Source organism: Marmota flaviventris, chromosome 12, assembly GCF_047511675.1.
Source record: "Marmota flaviventris isolate mMarFla1 chromosome 12, mMarFla1.hap1, whole genome shotgun sequence".
NCBI classification, from domain to species: Eukaryota; Metazoa; Chordata; class Mammalia; order Rodentia; family Sciuridae; genus Marmota; species Marmota flaviventris.
The window spans coordinates 23,079,503-23,097,092 of NC_092509.1; the positions used below are offsets into that span (position 1 = coordinate 23,079,503).

At 43.8% G+C, this 17,590-nt stretch overlaps 1 protein-coding gene across 4 annotated transcripts in view; it reads right to left on the bottom strand.

The window, feature by feature from the left end:
* Positions 1-17,590, bottom strand: part of Sfmbt2 (Scm like with four mbt domains 2) — a 205,381-nt gene that overhangs the window by 84,415 nt on the left and 103,376 nt on the right. For all 4 annotated transcript variants that reach the window (XM_071599779.1, XM_027944802.2, XM_071599778.1 and 1 more), the window contains one exon: positions 13,599-13,696. In XM_071599779.1, the coding sequence (XP_071455880.1) occupies positions 13,599-13,696 (98 nt within the window). The remainder of the gene's footprint in view (positions 1-13,598; positions 13,697-17,590) is intronic.

Sequence of the window (17,590 nt, forward strand, 5' to 3'; positions counted from 1 at the left end):
GGTGAAGATGACTGGGCAAACCACTGGAGGTGGTGTTTGGGTTTCACAGTGCCGGCAGAGGCCTCGCCCTTCCCACATGAAAAAGGAGGTCAGGAGGCCCCCTCACCTCCAAGCATACCCTGGGTGCCTGAGCTACACACGGGTCACTGCTGCTATGAGCATCAGCCACGGGGACATCTTTGCCTCGAAGGGGGCTGCCATCCCCAGTAAAGGATGCTCCCTGATTCTGCAGAATCCAACAGCTATGCATGAAACACACCTGACGTGGAGCCGCCCTGAGATTAGTGGTTGTGGGAAAATGGCACCCCAACTTCCCTGGCTAGATGCCAGGGAACATCAAAGGTCTTCGTGACACACACAAGCTACTGCGTGTGCTCACCTGCGGGGGGCAATGAGGATTACTAATGCAGAGAGAAGAAAGAGACCGAAGAGAAGAAGTACTTGTGTCCCACACGCCCACTTGAACTTCACTCATCCCACTTCCTGCAGGGACTTGAAGAGCTGCAGGTTCTGCTCTTAAAACGTAGTATGTGGTTATCACAGCCTCCAAAAATAGCTAATGCGTCTACTCGTCCCCACTTCATTAGACAAACATATCTCACGTGACACAATTAGGAAGAATGTGGCACAGGAGAGAACAAGTTCAAACTAATTAACACAACAAAATTAAAATGTACTCGATGAGGATTTTAATGTAAAAAAAAAAAACAGAAAAATCTTAGCTGTGCAAAGGCCAAAGTCTTAAACCTGACTTCCAGAATTGAAGGCTGCAGGCAATTTTCCTCCTGGTGGTAGCATTTGAACGTCAGTCTTTAATTCTTTGGTTGTCCCTTTTTGCTTATGGTAATTAAATGGACAAAAGGAAATAAAATGGACAAAGAAACAGATAGGCAATTCACACATCCCCAATTTTTCAAGGATGCAAATCTTGTGGCAGACTGTACTTACACAAAAATACTGCACAGTATTTTTTTTTTCCAGTTCCAACATGCCAATTTTGGGGTCTACTGGGAACTCAAACATTGCACAGACTTCTTTCCAAGACCTCAATAATTTGCATAATTTCTAAGACTAGGCTTCAGTGAAGTCAAAGGAAGGTTTTAATTAGTATTACATTCAAATTGATATATAATGAACTACACTTTAATCCCTTTATTCACATCAGCATGATATGTCATGCTAAAAGAAAAAATCAGTGCCATTTATCATACTCTTCCTCTTTGTTTTACCAATGACCTCGTGCTCATATATTCATTAGAAAATTGCTCTCGTAATATTAATTTCATCAAAAAACAGACATTAAGATGCCAGCATTTATTAAATCAATAGTATTATTACATTCCAATTCCATCATGCTGATTTAAATTTAGCCAGTGAAATATTTACAACAAGAATGTAATAAAAAAATCTATAAGCTGAAAAGTAATAAGCTTTTCCATTTTTTACTTACAGCTGTAAATAGCAATTTTATCTACTTGTGGTAATTCAATGATGTTAAAAAATAGCAGTGAGAAATACATTATGGTATTCTGTACTTCAACCTGAACCACACAATTTATAAAAGGTTTAAGCAAGGCCTATTTCACAGTAAGTCCAAAGAAAAATGGTATCAAACTGTTTAAAGAGAAAAACAACCAGCAAAACAGGCAATGAGAATATCTTTCACTGATTAATGCTAAACATCTTTAGTAAATGGCAAGGAATCCACCCTTCTTTCCAGCAGAGCTAGGGAGACCCAGCGCCCACTTGGGCTGTGTGCGGGGTGGGGACAGTGATTCTGCTGTCACCTCCTCCTCCCTCTTAGTTAACTGGCTTCCAACAGGCCACGGAGCCTTCTCAGGTTCCCACGGCAACACTCTGGGCAGTGCCTGAAAGAGAGCAAAGCGGAAGCTGGGGGGCCAGCTGCACACCCCACTGGCAGACTGTGGTGGATGCAATTAGCCAGGGTCACCCCTTCTGCTGAAAGCCCTAACTGCAACCCCATTGTTGTCATGGAAATGGGACTCGGGGTCTGAGCTCCCTCCCTGTGTGCAGACACCACCTTCCAGAGAAAGGAGGAAGCCCCACTAAGCTGCCTGATGCTCTGCCCCTTCCAGCCACTGATGCTGTGGCTGCAGAACACAGGCACTCCTGGAGGATGCTGTGCCACAGAGAGGGAGGACTCCAAATGGGAAGGACCCCAGGGCTAACAACAACTGCTGGGGTCTCCAAAGCCTCCCTGGGCACAGCTGCCCTGTGGTGCTCCAACCTGCCAACCTACTTCTGGTTGAGGAAAGTGTTCACCCCTAGACCAGGTTTCTCAGCACTGGTGCTATTGGCATTTGGGGACCAGATTATTCTTTATTGAGGAGACTGTCCTATGCATGGTGGGATATTTAGCTGAATCTATAGTCCACTAGCTGCTAGATGCCAACAGCACCCCCACTCTGAAAATCAAAGTGTCTCCAGACATTGTCACATGTCTCCTGAAGGGCAGATGCTCTGTACCTGTCATTAGAACCACTGCTGGCTGCTCTTTTCACCCGTCTTGAGCCCTTTCTCTGCAATTCTTATTGCTGGAGGCAGTGGATTCCCTTATGGCTTACACCAGGTTGGGCAGGGATGTCTGTCTTTACTTGTGAAGGCAAGGGGAGGGATGAAACGTTCCTCAGGGGCCACTCCCAATCCAGGTGGCTGCTTTGCTTGTTCATGGGTTGAGAAGGATGGCTTATGCCTTGTGCATAAGGAACTCCTTGCTGTCATGGAGGATACCTGTCATAGAGTAATGTTTGCCTCACCACCACCATCATATGCACACTAAATAGCCAGCAACATCAGAAATGACCCAGGCTCTTCCTGTCCTTCAACACCATTACTGTGACAGCTTTCTCAGTCCAGTCCCCTCATGGTCTCAAGATGGCTGCAGACATTCCAGGAGTCTCAGCCAGCCAAAATAAAGCACAGAGGAAGAAGAGAGAGCCACCTCTTCTCTGTACCTCTTATTAAAGATTTCAAATACCATCTGGCAAAGTGCCTCATCATTTTGCTGACCCAAATAGGCAACAGCCTCTGCCTAAACCAAATCACTGTCAAGAAGAACGGGGCATCTAATCCTGGCTTACACCAGTGGTTTTAACTTGGCAGAAGAGAACTGCTGCCTTCTACGGTGCTGGTATCAGCACAGGGCAGAGATGTTTGTAATTAGGACAATAAAGAATCATCCTGTTCAAAAGGCCCAGAGAGCCCCTGTTGAAAGCAAGGGAAGAATGAGTTGATGAACATATTCAAAATCAAATATGGTTTTGGACAGGCAACACTTAATGCTCTCAGCATTCATCTTTTGGTTCGTGGTTATAGTAATAATTACTTTGCTCCATCTTTCAATATCCTAGTTTATTTTTGAACTCTAGTAAAAAGCAAGAGAGAAAAAAATAAAAATAAAAAGACCTTGGGCTTCAGCTAGGTCTGTGTTCGAATCCCAGTTCTATTTATGAGCTCTCTCTGTATAAAGAAGGTCAAGAAATCAACTTCTTTGAGCCTTGAGTTCCCTCAACCTTTACAGTAAGAACTAAAAAAACCACCAAGTCAGCTTATAGGAAGGACAGTGAGATAATGACATGGCAAAGGCCCAGCAATGTCTGTCACCCTCTTGGGGCTCCATGACAAGGAGCGATCATCAATACCACCACAACATCCCACGTCCCATGGGATAGCTAATGGTGGCGTTCATGGAACCACACCGGGCTTCAAGAACGTTTTTCCTTCTGGGCCTCTGCTATCATGTCAAGGGGTCTGAAAGGGTTAACACACATTCCCAAGGTGGGTGACTTATCATGCAGGAAGCCGGGATTTGTAATAGTGCAGCTGGGCTTTGCTCTGGTTCCCTTGATACAGACCTGCAGTCAAGATCACCAATAAGAAGACAAACTTCTCCAGATTCCTTTGCAGACTGGAGTTACATATATTACATACGTATGCATGGCTGGGGGATTAGTCCTGCTGTGATCTGGAAATCCTGCAGGGGACCCCAAGTGGGGAATCTTGTTAAACATTAAGATGTTTTCAGTCAAGTTTCTGCTATCTCGAACCAATAAATATCCATGTCGAAGTTTATCTCACCTCTTTAGGCTGGACTTTTTGTTATAAAGAGGTCTGAAGACAAAATCAGAGGCAGATTGGACCCTGTGCTTGACTTTATGACATCCAGACAAGGAGACTCAAGGCAGAATGGTTACGCGTGGGAGTGAGGAGAAAAACTCAGGAGCAACGACTTCTGCGCATCTCACACCCACTAAGCAGGCCAACCACCAGGATGCAGGAAGGAGCACACCGAAGGCCAGGTAAAGTCCACATTGCCCTGTGACACGAGGTCCTCATGTTCCATTAGATCGTAAGTCTCTGAAGACCTAAAGTCAAAAGGAGGAACTCAAACTTCCTTTCACACTGGTTCCCCTGCCCAAGACACTATTTGCAACTGCCAACTCATGAGAGGTATAAAGCACCTTAAAAGCACGGCCTAATCTGCAAAGATATGTGTGCATTTTGGGGGGAGTGGGGGGTGGGTAGGAATCCCTCCATATAATTTTTATTGTGGCTTAAATCTACAATAAAATCCTCCCTAGATGAAAGAATCGCAGTATCTTCTTAATCATTCCTCTTAATGAAGAGGAGAGTTTCAATTTTAAAACATTGAAATGTGGCACAACCATCACTTGGAATGTTGCCTAGTTTAATAAACAGGAGGTTTTATTCCCAGGGCACCCCAACAACCCATAGGCCACTGCAGGAAGTTCATACTAGTATCACATCTCATGCGAATATCATATGGCCTCCTCCACAACCACGGAAACTGATCCAAGCCAGAATTACTGTGGTGAACAGAAGCCGCTGGGGAGTGAAGAGGCCCAGAGAGGACAACAGAAAGTCGACTGCAGCCTCCAATCTGTAATGTTCAGAAGCAAAGGCAAGCCACCATCAGCGAGACAGCAGGCAGCGGCATTCAGCCTGTGGTCAAGTGACTGTCACAGTGAACTCTTTATGTACATAGATTTTGTGATCTTTATGTTTATTGTTTGACCAGAGATGCCTCCTTTATTATGCCTCTTATAAGATTTTTTTCCAATACCCATAAAACGAGATGGCCACCGTGGCCCTATTTTGCTATATAGTTCACATGCTGCAGTTCAAAACCCCAGAACACGTTAAGAATAAGCACCAACTAGCTCCTCCTTCCGTCCCTCTACGTAGCAAAGCACAGGCCCTGAAGAAAATCAACTTCTCTGTCATCTGCCGTCCCAGAGATTCTGTTCACATGCTTCTTGGAGTCGGTAAAGAAGTAAGAACCACAGAAGTGGGTCGTGTCTCATAGGCTTTAAGGAACCTGAGCTTCCAGGCTCCACGAAAGGGAATCTAAAAGTTAGGTGCACAGCACTGAGGCTCAGCATCAGCCTGATGTCGGGTGAGTGACCTGCACCCTTCTTTAAGAGAACCACTGGGCCATAACTTGGTGAAGAGATACGGATCATGTGTCCCACCAACATTCACAACTCAGTGATGTGGCCAAAGAAATGAAGTCCTGTCTCCAAATTCCAGGAGAGTCTAAGAATCCCACCTGAAGGCCAAGTTTACTATTGCTGTACTGAACTGCTGAACCAGAGAAAAGGAAAGCAGGCACCTATGAAACTGCAAGCTCATACTCCACTCACATTCCCCCCTGCCACTGGCTATACCTGACAGAGGGGAAAGAAAAAATTTCTCCCTTTGCCACACTTAGCTCTCTCTGGCCTCAAACCCAGGTCTCATACAGAAGAGATTCCCTCCTCAGAGTTAAACCTATAATCACACTGACAAGTACGTACATACTTCAAAGCTTTAAAAAAAGAACATGAGCCAGACATGGTGGCACAGGTCTGTAATTCCAGCAGCAGGGGAGGCTGAGGCAGGAAGATCTCGAGTTCAAAGCCAGAAGCCAGTCTCAGCAACAGTGAGGCGCTAAGCAACTCAGTGAGACCCTGTCTCTAAATAAAATACAAAAAAATAAAAGGGCTGAGGGCCCCTGAATTCAATCCCTGGCACATGCCCACACAGAGACACAAAAAAAAAAAGAAAGAAAGAAAAGAAAAGAAAGAAAGGAAACGCTGGGCTGAGGTTGTAGCTCAGTGATAGAGCACTTGCCTAGCATGTTTGAGGCATTGGGTTCGATCCTTAGCACCACATATAAATAAAAGAAAGGTACTGTGTCCATATACAACTAAGAATATTATTTAAAAATATGCTAAAGAAATCACAGCCTCGCTGTTGCTGAAGCTGGCTTCTGGCTTTAAACTCGTGATCTTCTTGCCTCAGCCTTCCCTGCCTCTGGGATTACAGGCGTGTGCCACCAGGATCTTCAGCATGTTATAAACAGATTAAACACCCTTAGCAGAGAAAGACATGAATGTGGGTTAAAAAAAAAAAAAAAAAAACAAGTCCTCATCATACAGCATCTCCTTTCTCCACTTAGCCTTCCCCCAGGAGGCCCTTCTCCCTGCTTGTGAAACATTAAGAACAGGGAACAGATGCCAAGAAGAAAGTGTCATGGGTGCAAACCGGAGTCACGTAACCACACTGCCATTAGGCCAAGCCCTTTATCTATAGATTTCGAGGACATTGTTTAACTCCTATCAGTTACAGAGATAATTTTGGATCTGTTTAATAATCATGTCAAACATGACAAAAACTGAGCTATCCCAGGACACCAACAGACTGGGCATTTCATGGAAGTACAGTCAGACAATGTCAGCCACATGACAATGGACTGCATGTAGGGCAGTGGTCCCGGATCATGGTGGAGCTGAGCATCTTCTTCTGCCTCGGGACATCATAGCCACCGTAATGACAACATACAACAAGTCAAGGGTTCTGTGCCAATGCTGCCAGGTGTATAAAAGTATAGCGCATAAGACTTGATAACGACAATGTTCCTGACTTACGTATTTACTATATTATGCTTTTACCATTATTTTAGAGTGATATTACTTCTATATATTAAAAAAAAAAAGTCTCCTGGAAAACAGAGTTCTGTGCTCCACCAGCAGCAGCAGCCCCACATGTCTCGTATTTACTGCAGCCCCTGATGGCACAAAGAGGCCATGTCAAGTGACCTGAGGAGGCCAAGTCAAGTGACCTGCACCACCTCAGACTGTGTAAATAATCAGCTGGCGACACACTGCCTAGACACACCCTCATCCCCAGGGGAGGACTGACTCTACTTGCAGCTGGTACTTTGTCTTCTGTGAGTCCTGACGAATGCAAAGCCTCAGTCCCCAGGACCTCCCTGTAGCCACGTTACTGACAGGGAACTGGCCAGGGGGCAATACTGGAAGGACTCAGAGCTCCAGCACTGGGTGTACACATTACATCAAAAACCACATCTCTCCTCAGCTTCAAATGAGAGGAAATTACCAGAAGCACTGGCCACATCTCATCCAATCTGTTCTAATATGTACCTGAGGAATGTGTCAGGCTAGGGAAGGAAAGCAAAACAGTCCAGAAAATAGCGGCTGGAGAGCAGAAACCATTCACACTGCGCTAAGTCTGTCACCCAAACCAAGTGGTGTTTTGAGCATATTCCTAAAGCATGTGTATCTCCACTACCTGTCCAATGAGGAAATGCACTATAATCGCACATAATTAGCTTCTGAAAGACTCAAAAGCAATAATAAGGAATACAGGCTTTAAAAAGAAAAAACCCTCGCACAGGAGTCAATATGAAGTCCAGGTTGTAGTCACTTTCAGCAAGATGCAAACCTGGACAAAACGAGCTGCAAGCGGTGGGATTCTCACACTGAGATGTTTTACCTCCAACCCAACCCTAACATGCTCCTCTGCATTTTCCACTCCTTCCCTTTCTGAGCCTGGGGTCTCTTTAGCTGATCATGAAGATGCAGCCGTCACTGTGAAGTCACTGTATCCTAACTGTCGTCTAACGACTGAGCCCTTTTCTTTTCCATGCAATCATTCGGAAGCACTCACGGCGGACTTAGTTCATTTAAATTATGCCAATGACCTCTGCAGGCCTTCTATTCTTCCTAGGTGTTTTTTTGGACTTACTTCTTCAGTGATTTATTCAAGAATATTTATGTCCCAGGCACTATTCAAGGCAGCGGGGTAAAACAGCCATAAAAATAAACACTACAGCCTCATGGAACTTACATTCTAACTTGAGGAAGTAGATTACATTTAAAAAGGTGCACATTAATACATAACAGGCAGAGGTAAGAGAACTATGAAGAAAAATAAAGTGGGGTGGCAGGTACAGCTCGGCATGCTGTGGGGGTGGCACGGGGGGCCTGTATCTCTGATTTTAAGCAGAACCTGAAGAAAGTGACAGAAGGAGCCATGCAGAAATCGAGGGGGTGACTTTCTGAGCAGATGGAGTATTAATACAAATGCCTGAGGCAAGAGCACGTGGGTGTGGAAGGGACAGCAGGGAAGGGGCAGGGGGCAGCCCAAAGCCAGCACCTGAGAGCTGCAAGGACAGGGGACTCAGAGAGCAGTGGAGGTCACACATGGAACCCAGCACATCACACACCCCAGGAAGAGACAAGCAAACGAGGGACAAGATCTGACTTCTGCTTCAAAGACTCGCTCTGGCTGCTCTGTCAAGAACAGACTCTAGGGTGCAATGACCAGAATCCAGGAAGTAAATTCTGGCATAACAGCCCAGGAGAGAGGTGGCAGCTGGGACCAGGCAGACGGGGGTGGGTTTGGGCCACTTTGAAGGGAGAGTCGAGAGCATTTGCTGATGGATGGAAAAGAGGGGGCCAAAGGCTTCTGTCCTTCAGAAGGACTGAAGACTGGTCCTTGGGTGGCATCTGAGAATATGGCTGATAGTTTTATCCCTAAAAGGACATAGAATTTTTTCCTAAACACAAGAATGACTCACTGTGCCTAAGCTGCTTCTGCAAACAATAGACATTATACTAAACACTGGGTTTCCTTCTGGGAGCTGTGAACTTAGGAAATGTGCCAGGCAAAGGGTGCCTACGTGACCAGACCCTTGCAAGAACACCCCTCCGACCCTCCCCCCCCATAGGACTCCAGAAGGATGGCCTGGCTTTCTGGAGTTCACCCCATGCACCTGCACCCTTCAGGGATTTACTGTGTATCTGGTGCTGAAGTAAAGTATAACTGTGAGGAAGTGACCTCTGGATCCTGAGAGTCCTGGTGGGTCATCAATGTGGGGCAGGCATGGAGACCTCCCAGCAGGAGGGCCAGGAGGACTTCCAGGAGGGTGCCAGGGGTATTGACCTCAAGCCTCAGTGGTCTTAATCTATAGTTCCCGACATCCACCGCAGATCTCAAAATAGCTGATTTGGAATTTCAAACCCTCTAAAACCTTCAACACTCTTTGAACATAAAGCTTCAAGAACTTTCCCTTCTTCCAGGGATAAAAATGGATCACGGATTTCAATGGCATCCCAAGGCTGGCCCTTCCTTCCATCCTGAGGCCCAGTGATGAATGACGTTAGTGACAAAACCTTTGCTTCCTGTATTTTTTCTAGTCTTCTAAGGAAAAACTACTTGGTTTCTGTTAACTGGGGAACGAGGTACTACTTTTGATTTGTAGACCTGTTTGATGGATATGGGAGTTTCTCAGTGAAACCTGAATGATTTAGCAGAGGTAAACTGAGACTTAGAAGAACAGCAGAGAGCACAGAGTAGCAGGATGTACTGAGTCTCGTGGGTGCCGGGCACAGAAGGAGCACACAGCATCAATACCAACACTCTCTCTCCTCTCCTTTGGTTTTATTTTTAAACTTACTAAGTTCCCTCGAACCTCTCAGTGGTATCTTAGTAGGCAGTGAGAGACCACAGAGACCCTGAGGCCACAGAGACCCTGTTGACCAAAAAGCTGAATTGGGCCTTAATAACTTCATTGTTTGAAGACAGAAACAATCCTTGAAAGAAACCTCCTAGCAGCTCTTTACAAAAGATGAAAATAAAAAGATCTTGCTGCAACAGGGGCATTTCACCTTAGCAGACATTGATGAGTCAGGTTAATCACCTGACAGCTGAGGCTGAAGAACAGGTAGATGTGACCATGTTGAGGAAAGGTTCTGTCCACACTTGGGTTCCTGAAGCAGAGCCGTTGCAGGCCGATTCCTTTGCTCTGAAAGCTGACAATGAGCCATCTGTGCCCAGGTGAAAATCCAATGAGATCACGGGAATGCACAGAGGAGTTGCCTCTATTTCCTTATTATTCATGAGGAGTAAATTAGTACTACTATAGAGAATGGTTTTGGCAATCTTTTAGGTCTCTAAATAATGAGGCTGATTCCTAGGGGGAACTTAGTATTTATTATTTTTAAAAAACAGGTGTTCTCATCTCTGAGGTTTTTCTTTTTTAACCCATTTTATCAACTATTTATATTTCAATTAAGTGTATGCTTTAAAGATTATTTGCATTTTCTGAGTGAGTCAGAACTCCCTGAAAAATGCAGTGTCCAAAAGGTATTTGGAATGCTCTCTCCAATCAAAGGTAAATAACAGCAAAAATCCTAACTCTGAGCTTGTTTTTGCCCTATTTCTGTTTGTGTTCAGGTAGAAGGGGAAGGGTGCCCACCGATTTGATCTGACTTCGTGTGAACATGGATACACACATGTGAGCGCAGCCCCTGTGTCAGAAAATGCAGCGTAATGAGATTCATTCCATCAAAACACCCGTCTTATCTAAAGTGTAAAAATAATAAAAAGAATTGCTTGGAAACACTGCTCGTTTCTAGCTATTAAATGTGCTTAGCTTTGACTTCTATCTCATAAGAGCTGAACACTATGGCAATTTTCCATAACAAATGCATCTCAGATGATTCACTGCTGAATTCAAACGTATATTCCTTCCACCATAATGAAGGAAATAAAAGTCTGTCTCCCTGTCCAGAAATACTGATGAGCAATGATAAAAGAGAAAAATAAATAAATAAAATTATATATATGTGTGTGTGTATATATATGTGTGTCCGTGTACTCTATTTTGGGACCCTACAGAGGAATACCACTTGCTAGAACTTGTAAAAAGAGAGAGAATTTCTCTTTTGTTTATTCATAAATGAAGCAACTACAAACATAGTTTGATACCATTTCATGCAGTTTCTCTGAATTACCTTCTTATAAATACAGGAACCCAGTAGAGAATACTAGCATCTGATTTCTTAAATTATTGAGCATAGATGCAATGCAGTGGAACTGGCTTAAAAGTGTCCCCTAAGAGTTTGCATCTACCTGGAACCTGTGAATGTGAATGTGACTGTGTTTGGAGACAGGGTCACAGTATGAGCATGGGCTAAAGGACTGCTGTCCTGATAAGGGGAGGGAAATCTGGACAGGAACACAGAGAAGAGAAGGCCAGGTGACAATGGAGGCAGCACACAGAGTGAAGCTACCACCAGCCAAAGAATGCCAAGGGTTCAGCAGCCACCAGAAGCCAAGGCAGATTCCTGGGACTGTCTCGGGGCCTGCAGGTTGAGTCCCATCCAGCTAACACCTGGATCCCAACTGCAGCCTCCAGAGTACGGGAGAGTGAACTCCTGTTTTTCACATCACCCAGTCCACCATCATTTGCTACAACAGCCTTAGGATAAACGGTCATTCCCATGGCCTCCAAATTAAATATATAAACATTCACTGCCCACTTCTCTTCCAAATTGAAATAAGAAAAATCATTTATAAAAGTATCTCACAAACTTTAAGACCACAAAATATCTAATGCAACCAAGTTTCATTTACAAAGTGCCTACACCATACACCATACACCCTGCCGTGGGCTAGGCCCAAAAGTAATACTCAATATCTACTCTTAATGACAATGCTTAATTATAAACAAATATTGAATGAGATGATAATTTTCATGTACTTTATCAAAATAATTGTGTGAATTCTCATAGGTGAAAGAAGAAGGTAACTGTATTTTGGAAAATATGAACAAACTATTAAACCCCAGGATTAGGTCAACAGCACATAACACCTTTTGCAAAGAATAGCTGCTTCATAAATATTCAATAAATTAGTTAATTTTTAATTAGAGATATATCAAGATTATTAATGCTTGTACCTTTGCAGTCTTAGTATTCACACTTTTAAATAACTGCATATCCAATTAATCTATAACAACATTAACTCAGAATTTTTTAATGCATATGTCCATTCAAAAATGAGTTCATTTATTTGATGAATCTTTATTAAGTACTATCATGGGCAAGGAATTATGTTTTTAACACTGGACAAAACAGATATGGTCCTTATCTTATTGGCACTTCAACGGGAAAGCAAGATGGGTGTTACACAAGGAATCACAGGAATGACTGACCACAATTACAACAGAACAGGAGGCCAAGAGGAGGCTCACGCTCATCAGGGTCCAGAGGCCCTGGAAAGGATTTCTTTCTTTTATTTGTTTTGTCTACTGGCACCTTACAATTGTACATAATGGTGGGCTTCACTGTCACATTCCTACAGGCATGTAACACAATTTAATTCTTTAGGAAACTTGTATTTGAGATAGAAAGCTGAGTAAGAATTTAACATTTGAAGAGCATTAAAAACAAACAAACAAACAAGATGCTAGAGTGGAGGCAGCCTGGTTCCCCTGGTACCCCTGACCAGAAGAGACACTCCATGACCCAAGACTACAGAGGAAGCACATGAAACCACGCCAGGCTTGGTAGGTCTGAGAGAGGTGTAGAAACTCCAGTTTGCCCCCGTCCAAATGACAAGTGTTTTAAATATGGCAGTGTCAGGTTAGGGTGTCAAAAAAAAAAAAACAAGTCCATTTTCTCTCTTTCTATACTCCAACCCAAACTATAACATATTTAAAAAAAATAAAAATACACAAGCCAACTCAGCAACAACAAAGGTATGGAGAGCCAAACAGCTGATGACCAAGAAGGGACTAATTTAACATATTCAGCAAAACCAAATCGAGGCCTTCAACAGAAAAGCCGAGAGCTGGCCCAATTAATATTGCAGAATCCTCAAAGGCTCAGGAGCCAGGTTCGCTAGTTAACAGAAGCTCATAAAATAAAAAAGAGAAACTGTGTGGGTATAGTCAGACCCCAGAGAGTCTCCCTGGGCCCACTCTAGAAGACCAACATCCTGTCCCCGTCCTCTCCAAAGAGGACAGAAACATGTAAATTTTAAGCATAGTTTTTAAAAAGGGTTAAGAACTTGGTGATCCATTGCAGTTGGGATGTTCCAGGTCCTTCGCTCTCTGCACATGCCTTCAAGAAAATTGTACCATCTGGAGAAACATCATTGTCAATGGTTTTTCCCAAACAAATGCTAAAATTAATCTTGCTGCATTTCCTTTTGTTTCTTTGGTAAGGGGCGAGAAGATGAAAATGAGATGTACATTATAGAGAAAAACAGTAACTTAAACAATTTTACCAGCATCTTATAACATAGATATTTAAGAAGATTGTCCTAAAAATAGCAAAAGGAAACACACAATTTTAAACATTCTAAATGCAAACTGGTCGAGAAGGTTGCACTTTTAACAGTGGGAAAGGGTTTGAGCGTACAGCACTCCTTCAACAGTTTGCACTTAAAAGGAGGAGCTCAGCTGCTGAGAACCCACGGCTTACCTTGAACACTTCCATTGGAAGAGGAAACTCTGCAGCAACAATAAGGGATTTTTCCAGAGCACATTTCCACTCAGAGGTCATCTTCAAAGGATAGATTTCTGTATCAACAGCAAACCACAGAAGAGTTTAAGTACTGGAATGTTCTGCCCGGTGGCTCTTTCCTGAGTTTATCAGGCCCCAGCACCCTCAGTCTGCCACAAACCGCCACCTGCTAAAGGGATTTTCCAAAATTAAATAGCAACTCAGGATTCTGCTATCAGAGATGAAGAATAAACTCAATAGGGCTCTTCCTCGGGGAACAGTTGTACGCATTTTGTGAGCATTTTGTAAGTAATTTAATAGCATTAATCACATTAGCCAAACCTTTAATCATTCATGGCCCCCAAATTCCATATATCACCAAAGATGTACTAACCACAGATGAAGAACTTATTATCTGATTATTTTCTAAACTCTTGTCAGGTTTTTGCAGTTATTACAACATATTTTTCACTAAATCTCTAAGCTCTCGTATGCTAAAAATAGTCCCTATAAGTCAGAAAATTATTAAAAGGTAAATTAAAATTTACCAACCAAGTTTCATATTTACACTTGAAATGTTGCTAACACACCACATGTTGCCCATATTTTTTCCCCAGGCAATGGGGGAGAGAAAGATTTACGCACAGAGGTTACACAGTCTGAATGCAAAATTAAAAGGAAAAAATTGTTGAGCACTGTTTTTACCTATTGCTGAAACTGCAGGGGGATTTTTATGGCCTGATCTCAACAGATTTAAGACCTTATCAAAACAGGATTTGTAGGCGCACTCACTGGAAGTAGATATGTTTATACCTTCACTATATCAACCCGGCTACTCCAGACAGACAGTTAGGATACGAATATGAATTTAAGCACAGTTAAAAGGCAACATTAAACCTTCGGGCTATATTTTTAATTTCTTGCATGTCTGCTTTTTAGCAATGGAGCCATATATTTGAACCCTCAGAGCCTCTGGACTCACCTTGAGCTCTAAACTTCTCTGTTTGAGCAGTTTATTTAGTCTTTTCAGGGCATAATTACAGAACTAGACAAGTTATCAATACCCTGTCCCCTGCCATTGTTCATTACACTGCGACACACAAAGGGTGCTGCTCTAGGACAAAAAATCCCCTACTTGTGTGCACTGTCCATAATCCTTTCTAGCACTTCCTAAAGACTTCCACCTTTGGCAGAAAGAAAAAAAAAAAATCCCAATTCAGCATTTCTGTGTCAGAACAAAAACCAGATGTGACTCCTCTCAGTAGTATCCAACATATTTAAAGACAGACAGTAGAGCCTCAGCAAATACTGGAGTGCAGAGACCAAAAGAACCATCCCCCGACTACTGAGAGGGACACTGAGGGAGATACTGTGGCTTCTCACAGAGTCCCACAGAGTATGCCAAGGGACCAGTCCACAGAGCTCTGAAATTGCTCCCTGAGGATGAGGAGGAGAGTCTCAAACCAGGGGCACAGCATCAAAACCTTGGTGCAGGGGAGGCAATGCAGAGGGCTGCAGGAAGCAAAGGCCAAAGGACACCAGCTCAGCCATTCCAAGAGGGTCAGGAGAGAAATAGCACACAAGACACCAGCAACTCCTCCTCAAGGGCAAATTCACTTTTCCTGCCATCTGCAAGTAGGGTGATGGGGAATTCAGTCCACACGTGGTAGAAAAAAGGATCAGTTATGAAAAACAAGGGGAATTTCCAAAGTCAAGAGCAAAGAAAGTCTGAGAACACAGAGGATGAATAAAAGGAGAGGTTCGGTCTACCACATTGGCACCCTTCACTCTCTTGCTCTGTAATCCTGACCAGTTATACCCTTGACTGTGATCTCTGAGTGGGGAAGGGTGCCCTGGAGACAAGAGAAGGCAGAAGAGTGGTTAGGAAAAAAAAAAAAAAAAGGCACAGGCCAATAGAAAGGGAAACCCACTATGACCTGGGTTGGGTCCACGCTACCAGAACTTGGTGCCGAGATGCGGCAGACACCAGCAGCACTGTCATGCCCCTCTAATGCCAGCCTCCAAGACTGGCACTGGAGGCCTGGCTGGCCAAGTCACTCATTCAAAGCTGACTCCTCCACCATGGGATGCCACTTTTCTCCCTCCACAGCAGAGACAAATGGAACAAGCAGCCCCAAGCAGTTCCCAAGATCTCCGCCTCTGTCCTACCAGCTCATGATTCTCCATCTTCTAAGGGTATTAAGTCCTGAAATGGAATCTAACTCTACAACCAGGCATCCTTCCTCTCTCAAAGGTGACCCTCAGCTGCGATTCTGCCTGTCTACACAACACCTGCAGAGTCGGACACCTTGGAAAAGCAGGAAGCAGAGAACTACGGTCCCTGTGCACGCTTCACAAGATAGAGCCACTCTGGTTACACCAGCAAGTTTATAGACAATAAATAACACCATTAAAAGAACATAAAACATTTTCTTAAAATGATCATGCTGCAGGTTATTTAATGGAGTGCAGCATCCCAGTTCTGTTTGTAGGGAAGTTGTAAGCAATTAAAATGTGTCCGCACTCATCTGTAACTAAAAGCCTACAGGAAAACAGGGCGGTCTCCTTTGGTGCAAGTGTTTGGCAAGTTGTTTCCTAGTAGCACTGCAGAAAGCAGGAATGCACAACATAACCATGAATAAATAAATAACCACAAATAAACTGAGGCCTGGGGGGGGGGCATCTTGACTGGGCCCACCCCCAAACCCCCTCTGTTCCTTTCTCCTCTACCAGGTGCTGCCAGCAAGGAACAACCACTATACAGTTGGTAAGAGAAAGCGCCCTTTGGGAAATATTATAAACTGAATATCTGTACCCCCAAATCTTTATATGTAGAAACCCTGATCCCCAATGTGACAGTATTTGGAGAATGAGCCCTTGGAAGGTTCTTAGGGTTAGGGGAGGTCATGTGGAAAGGGCCCTCAAGATGCAGTGTCCTAATAAAAAGGGACACTCAAATAAAAAGCTCACTCTCAATCTACTATGTGAGGACCCAGCCAGCACCTGGCCATCTGCAAGCCTGGAAGAGAGCTCTCACCAGCCTGACCCCACTGGCACCTGATCTTAGATTTACAGCCTGCAGAACTATGAGAAAAGAAATATCTGCTGTTTAAGGTGCAGAGCCTGTGATATTTTGTTATGGCAGCAACAACAGACCCATAGTGAAAGCAACAACTCATTTTGGACTAAGAAACAACTTAGGCAAAAAGCATTTAAGTTATACTCAGAAACATCCTGACTCTGGGAACTATTTAAAGCAAGAATTTTAAAAATTTTTAAAAGAAAGTTTAGAGAAGGCCTTGGGAAAAAATAAATACGGAGAAAATTTCTAGCTTCTGCAAGAACATCTAAAACTCTTATCTTGCTTTCTAAACATTCAGAAAGAGAAAGGAGGTGGGGGCCACCTAATGGACCCCTGACCTCAATGACCTACCAAAACTTTCTGGGAAACCAAAGCATAAGCCTCTGATCACAACAGGTATTTCTAGAAAATGCCACTCATTGGATGTGCCTTATACGATTCAGCAGCCCAGCAAATGAATAACCATCTCCTGTCCCAAGCACCAGAATGCTACTTCCCCTGATTCAGGCCAGATAAGGAAAGGCTCAATGGTATATATCCTCAGAGGTGGACACAGTGTATAAAATCTAGTACTTGTTCCTACAGAGTCTGAAGAGTATAACTTCCCATTATCTGTTTCTACCACCTCTACTGAACAGTTAAGAAATATTGTGCCCTTTAAAAAGTAAAACTGGGGGGCGGGGGGGTGGAGTTAGGATTATTTTTAACAGCAGCAGTGGTACTGAGGGGGAATGAGGGTCCCTTAGAGCAGGGATCAGCTGGCACAGCCTGCCCTCCAAGTAGGGCCAAGAGCCACCCACCTGCCACCGCCACCACCCTTTCAACTCTGATCCTAACTGCCCATTGATGCTGGAAGCTTAACAGTGTTTGAGAGTAACAAAATTATTCT